General features: G+C 33.6%; 1 protein-coding gene across 1 annotated transcript; it reads left to right on the plus strand.

The window, feature by feature from the left end:
- psmc5 (proteasome 26S subunit, ATPase 5) lies at positions 1-5,720 on the plus strand. Its single transcript, XM_051124964.1, has 12 exons — positions 1-111; positions 656-727; positions 1,183-1,252; positions 1,382-1,479; positions 1,577-1,633; positions 2,926-3,156; positions 3,281-3,407; positions 3,625-3,815; positions 4,941-5,039; positions 5,159-5,269; positions 5,375-5,461; positions 5,585-5,720. The coding sequence occupies exons 1-12, from the start codon at positions 79-81 to the stop codon at positions 5,636-5,638; spliced, it is 1,230 nt and encodes a 409-aa protein (XP_050980921.1). The 5' UTR covers positions 1-78; the 3' UTR covers positions 5,639-5,720.
- Positions 5,721-7,036: the final 1,316 nt, after the last annotated feature.

Here is a 7,036-nt window from a genome sequence, read left to right on the forward strand (position 1 = left end):
CTAGGATCACATTTTTCAGTCGTATCATGCCCGAGGAAAACAAAGCGGAAATAACGCCACTGACAGACGGAAGTTTGTATGTTCAAGATGGCGTTGGACGGGATCGAGCAAGTAAGTGATATATTATATTAAATCTTGAAATATGAACAGCACATGTAGCTATGTTTTATAAGTCAGCATCACGTATTGTATTTGAGGAATCTGCTGTGATTGTTGTGTTAGGAAATATAAGACAGATTGGCTGACTTTAAGACGCGTTTGCTCGGAATGAAGCAGAGTTTGCTGTCTCATTGTGACATACTGACTGGGATTGAACATAACATGGGATGACTGGATATAACATGACAACTAATGAATGTTGCTTTGCGAAATCACAGATAATAACAATAGAAATCTTTCATGTCTAACAGAAAGAGAAGAAATTCCTGATAATCAAAAAACGCTTATGTCATCATAACAAAATCGTTCATAACATCATAACAGAAACCTGTACTCTTGAAGTATAACATGAGAAATATCTCATTACTGTTCATAACATGCTAAATGGATAATTTAGCATCAAAACATGAGCAATCTTTATTTTACTCCACCTGGCAACATATTCCTGACTCACTGTATATGTTATTAATATTTTATTATAATTTTCTTTTTCCAGATGGATGTTGAGGACAGTAAAGGAGGCTCTGGTCTTCGACAGTATTACCTGTCTAAAATCGAGGAGCTTCAGGTAAGAATAGCCATAAAATAGTTTTAGTTTGGCTAGCAAACAGTTTAATCTGTAGATGTTAAGGCCACTTGTGAAAAAGGGTACACTTTAGCATACTTTTAAATGTTTAAATATTATTGTCATTGTGTGTTTGTAGTGATGAAGCAGCAATCTGGAATATTTTAACCTTTTTAGCTTTAAGTGATGTATCAAATAAAATTATAACCAAGACCTTTACATGTGCTTACGTATGGCAGTTTTGTAAAACGCAACTAAATTAAAACAATGATTTCAAATGTACTTTAAAATTTTATGTGGCCTTTCATTTCATTCATATTATATTATCTTCAAGTACAGTTTATTGAAAATGCACTTTTAGACTTGAAGTACACAACAAATCCACGTTTGATACAATTAAGCAAACTTCTTTTTCACAAGGGTATGTTATGTCTAAATGTGCTTATCTCTTTACTCAGTTGACAGTGAATGACAAAAGCCAAAATCTCAGACGTCTGCAGGCTCAAAGGAATGAGTTAAACGCCAAGGGTAAAGCCTTTTCAATCAACTTTTTCGTGAATGTCGTTTTGTGGTGTTCAAATGCTTATGCCAAATAGCATGTGCTAAAATTGTCATCAGTATGACATGATAATATGTGTTTTGTGCTTTTTCTTTTAGTGCGCCTCCTGCGTGAGGAGCTTCAGTTGCTGCAGGAGCAGGGGTCTTATGTAGGAGAGGTGGTGAGAGCCATGGACAAGAAGAAAGTGCTGGTTAAGGTTTGACAGCCATTATTTCCTCCTTAATTTCATGAGCATGTTGAGATGTTACAGTGCAGTTTTGTTAATCGTTTGTATTTATGCATATGTTATTCAGGTGCATCCTGAAGGAAAGTTTGTGGTGGATGTGGATAAAAACATTGATATAAATGATGTAAGTGTTTTGTTTGGGGTTTTACTAAGGCTTCTTATACTAATAATTGCAATTATTTTGCAAATTAAGCACAAATTAAGTGAATGTCAACTCATACAAAGGGGTTATTTACCTCATCTAGTTGCTGTTAGAAAACAATGAAATTGTTAATAATAATTTAATTTAAAAAAAATCATGTTAGCATTTTTTATTTAAACCAAAAAAAACCTTTGTATTTTTTTGGATTAATCCAAAAAAAAAGTCTGTTTACATAATATATGTGCATGTGCTGTGTATATTTTCATGTGTATATAGAAGTATACAAATGTACATGTATGTATTTAAGAAATATTTACACGTACATGTGTAGTCATACATTAGTCATATATGTTATGTAAACATAAACTTTTATTTTGGATGCAATTAATAGCGATTTATTTATTTATTTTTTTTAAAGAAAAAACGCTAACATAATTTTTGTTTTTTTTTAATTAAATTATTATTAGCAATTTCACTGTTGTAGCTTTTGAGAGAAACTCAAAAAAACTGGTTTTATATTGTAGAAAGTATGTTATTGTATATAATTTAAATGGAATATACCAGAAATCGATTCATCGATTTGACAGGACTAACTGTAACACTTGTAATTAGCAGCCACATTTCCAAACAATATAGCTGAGATTCATGAAAAACAATATCGTTGAAACTCATCTTTGGATTTATTACAGTTCATCACTTAGAAGATTTTTTTGCAGATTTAGTTGCCGCAAACAGCAGAAGCGCTTGTGATTTTATTTTATTTTATTTTATTTATTTATTTATTTTTTATTTTTTTGGCAGCGCAAAGAGAATGTGTGCCCATGGTTGTCAGGTTGAAAAGATAAAGTAAAACACAAAATGTATTAATTTGGGAGAAAATCTCTGGTTGGGGGATTTAAACTCTTGACATCTGGCAACCCCTGGGATGAAAGCCTGTGGACACTCATTACCAATGCAAGATGATGACAATGTAAAATGGAAAAAAAATAAATTAAATATAAAAGTAAATATGAATAAAAAATATATAAATAAAAAATTTAAATAAAAATTATTTGTATGAATTCATCAGAAGAAGCCAAAATCTTCACAAATCACAATTAATTCACAAATTACAGTTAATTGTGGATCCCTAGTTTTTACAGTTATAAATGATACATCAGAATTTAAAAAAAAATTGAGGAGAGGATGCAGTTTTTGCCTGGTGGCAACTTTTACTGATATTGTAGCTTTTTTATATTAATATTAATGGTAAACTGAATTCTCATTTCCAACAGGTAACTCCAAATTGCCGTGTAGCACTTCGAAATGACAGTTACACCCTTCACAAAATCCTGCCAAACAAAGTTGACCCGCTCGTCTCGCTGATGATGGTTGAAAAAGTGCCAGATTCAACATACGAGATGATTGGAGGACTGGACAAACAGATCAAGGAGATCAAGGAAGTGATTGAGCTTCCAGTCAAACACCCAGAATTGTTTGAGGCTCTAGGAATTGCTCAACCTAAGGTAAGTGATGGCATAGCTTATTCTCATCAGGTCAATCATGTAAAAGAGTGCTACCTTCTCAGTAGTAGGTCTGTTGGCCTACAAGATCTATTTCTTATTTTGTAACGTGTGTATTGGTCTGCAGGGTGTGCTACTGTATGGACCTCCTGGGACAGGAAAGACCCTGTTAGCCAGAGCTGTGGCCCACCACACTGACTGCACATTCATCAGGGTGTCTGGATCAGAGCTGGTGCAGAAATTCATAGGAGAAGGTTGGTGCGCTTCCAGACCAATCACATTTTTGTTCATACCTATGAATTTCTTTCTTTCTTTCTTTGTGGAATCTAAAAGGAGATGTTTAGCAGAATGAACTAGCTATTATTTTCCTTATTATAAAAGCATATATTGTCCAAAAACCTCTGAATGAACTTTTTTACTTGTAAACATTTGTAAAAATTAGACTGAGTTATCCATGTTTGTACATTCCAGGAGCTCGTATGGTGCGTGAGCTGTTCGTCATGGCCAGGGAACACGCGCCCTCCATCATCTTCATGGATGAGATCGACTCCATCGGCTCGTCTCGGCTGGAGGGCGGATCAGGAGGTGACAGTGAGGTGCAGAGGACTATGCTGGAGCTCCTCAACCAGCTGGATGGATTTGAAGCCACCAAAAACATCAAGGTGACAAAACAAAAATCTGTAACCTATATGCTGTTCCTAACGTGATATTTGTTTTATCTCTGGTTTTTTAGAAGTTTTTGCAGAGAGAACAGTTTAAGGTTGCTAATTTTGTTATGAGCTAAATACTAAATTGCCCAGAATTTAGTGTACCCAGTAGGTTTAGTTTTTCTGTAAATTAAGGATAGATTTTTCGTTTAAGATTTACATCTTATGTGATTTTTAAACCGCTTATTTGTTTTTTCATTTACTACTCCTACAAAGATTGTCAAATCAAAATCATTCCTCATAAAGAAGGATCTAGGCAACATTTCATATATATACCTGAAACACTATAGCACAAAACCCTTACAGTATTCAGTAATGTCTTTTTTTTTTTTTTTTTTTTTTTTTAAGTTTAACTTAAATTTTTTAATTAATTAATTTTATTATTTTTTTTTTAGATGTTTTATTTATTTTCTGGATGAATTTCTGTATTTTCCAACCAGAGAAATGTGACCCACATGAATTGCGTACATCTGAGTAAAAAAGCTGTTTTAAAATGCATTTTAAAATTACACTTAACACTTGATGTACAAAATGTGAGTTCTGGAGAGTACATTAAACATAACTTGCAAGCTGGACAGAGTTTTACATGCAAGCAACTCTTGGGCTAGTTTTTTGGAGCACACGTTATAACAATTACAGTGTCATTACTGTTAAAATATGATTTCATTTTATTAGCATTTAAATGATAAAAATTAAACATCAATAAAGAAATATTACTATTGTACTATTAAAAGTTGAGTATTTAATAATAATAATAATAATAATAATTTGTTATTAAATGCTCTGGTTTTAGTTTTGTTTTTAGAATTTTAATTATTTTTTTAAAATAAATAATGTTCTAATAATAATATCTTTTTTATTGTTGTGTAGTCATACTGAATGAAGAAAACAAAGCATGTTTTCCTCCTTTTTTGTCTTTAGTTGATAATACTATCCAAACATCACCACCAGGGGTGCTTTGACCAAACAGAACTACTCAAGCTTACGTTTATACTATTTCTGTGTTTACTTCCAGCTGTATTTTTATAATTTTCTTTAAGCAAAGCCTAAATTTACTGAATATGTTCTTGTTTTTTTCAGGTTATTATGGCAACAAACCGTATTGACATTCTGGATTCTGCGCTTCTTCGACCAGGCCGTATTGACAGGAAGATTGAATTTCCCCCTCCCAATGAAGAGGTAGGCTGGAATTCTCTGGACTCTGAAAAACTTCTGACATTCAGCTGTATTTGTAAGATTCTATTATTGAAGGTATAAATACTAGCAGCAACCTTATAGAGTTATGTTGTTCTCCTCAGGCCCGTTTGGACATTCTGAAGATCCACTCCCGTAAGATGAACTTGACGCGTGGTATTAACCTGCGCAAGATTGCTGAGCTGATGCCAGGAGCGTCTGGTGCTGAGGTCAAGGTGAGGTCACAGTCTCAACCTGGATGATGCAGTGCTGCGCATATTGTCAGGCATTTGTGGGTGTCTTTACTGCAGCATTCACGCACATTTGTGTTTGTCTGACAGGGTGTCTGCACAGAGGCAGGGATGTACGCCCTGAGAGAGAGGAGAGTCCACGTTACCCAAGAAGATTTTGAAATGGCAGTAGCCAAGGTACTAAAAACATTTTCAGTTGTGCTCTTAGAACAAATTGTTTTTAAATCTACCAGTTCCTAATATGGGAAATATTTGTTTTCAGTGGATATCTCTCATTTATAATTGACCATGTGTTTACAGGTGATGCAGAAAGACAGTGAGAAGAACATGTCCATCAAGAAACTCTGGAAGTAAACATTAGACTCTGTAATCTGCTTTTTTTGTTTAAGTTGTTTTGTCACCCAAATGTATTCAAAATAAATGGTTTCTCACTTAACATGATCTGTTTTTCTTTCCATTTTGTACAAAGAAAACTCATTACTTACATTAACAAACTTCGCTTAACACAGACTGCATAAATGCATCTGAAGGATTAGTTCACTTCTAGAATAAAAATTTCCTGATAATTTACTCACCCCATGTCTTTCTTCAGTCAAAAAAGAGAGAGAGAGAGCAAGAGAAAAATGAAGGTTTCTGAGGAATTCCAGGATTTTTTTCTATATAGTGGACTTCAATGGGGATCAGTGGGTTGAAATTCCAAATTGCAGTTTCATTGCAGCATCAAAGGGCTCTACTTGATACCAACCAAAGAATTAGGGTCTTATCTAGGGAAACGATTGGTCATTTTCTGAAAACAATAGATATATATACTTTTTAACCACAAATGCTCATCTTAAACTAGCTCTGCAACGTCCGTGTGCGTCTTCACACATTGCGTAATTGCATTGGAAAAGTCAGGGTTAGTTATTCACCTGTGTACTACGGTTCAAAAAGGTAGGGTAGAGGGTGAAAAACTCATTTTCTCCTCCAACTTCAAAATTGTCCAACATCGTTGTTTTACATTTTTTTTGCACGTTTGCTTTGTAAACAGTCGTTCGGTACTTCCGCGTACATCACGTGCATGATTACATAAAGCATGAGGTTGAGCAAAATTAGCAGTTTAAAATGTATGCAAATTTATTTATTTTTATTTTTATTACTTATCGTTTTGCTAGATAAGACCCTTATTCCTTGGCTTGGACTGTGTAGAGTCCTTTAAAGCTGCATTGAAACTGCATTTTGGACCTTCATCGGTTGGCCACCATTGAAGTCCACTATATGGAGAAAAATCCTGGAATGTTTTCCTCAAAAACTTAAATTTCTTTTCGATTGAAGAAAGAAAGACATGAACATCTTGGATTACATGGGGGTGAATAAAATATCAAGAATTTATTATTTTGAAGGTGAACTAATCCTTTTAGATAAAGCACAAGAAGCAGAGGCAGACAGTCGTGAAGTATTTTTACTCTGCTTTGAAAGTACTTTATCAGACTGTTTTTTTTTTTTTTAATTTTTTATAGAAAACTTGGCTTCACAACATTCCAAAGCATAATATTGTACTTTACTTAAATATCATTTAATACTTATATACATTAGAAATCTAGTACTTTCTCACTTTTACTCCAGTAAAAGTAACTCAAAGATTTACTTGACTACAAGGAAGTTCTACATTTTTAATGTTCTTAAGTATTACAGCTAAAAAATTAAAAAAAAAAAAAAATCAACTTTATGTAGTGCAGTAAAGAGTACCACATTAAGCTTTGGAAGTAAAAG

Source organism: Labeo rohita, chromosome 12 (assembly GCF_022985175.1).
Source record: "Labeo rohita strain BAU-BD-2019 chromosome 12, IGBB_LRoh.1.0, whole genome shotgun sequence".
Taxonomy (NCBI): Eukaryota; Metazoa; Chordata; class Actinopteri; order Cypriniformes; family Cyprinidae; genus Labeo; species Labeo rohita.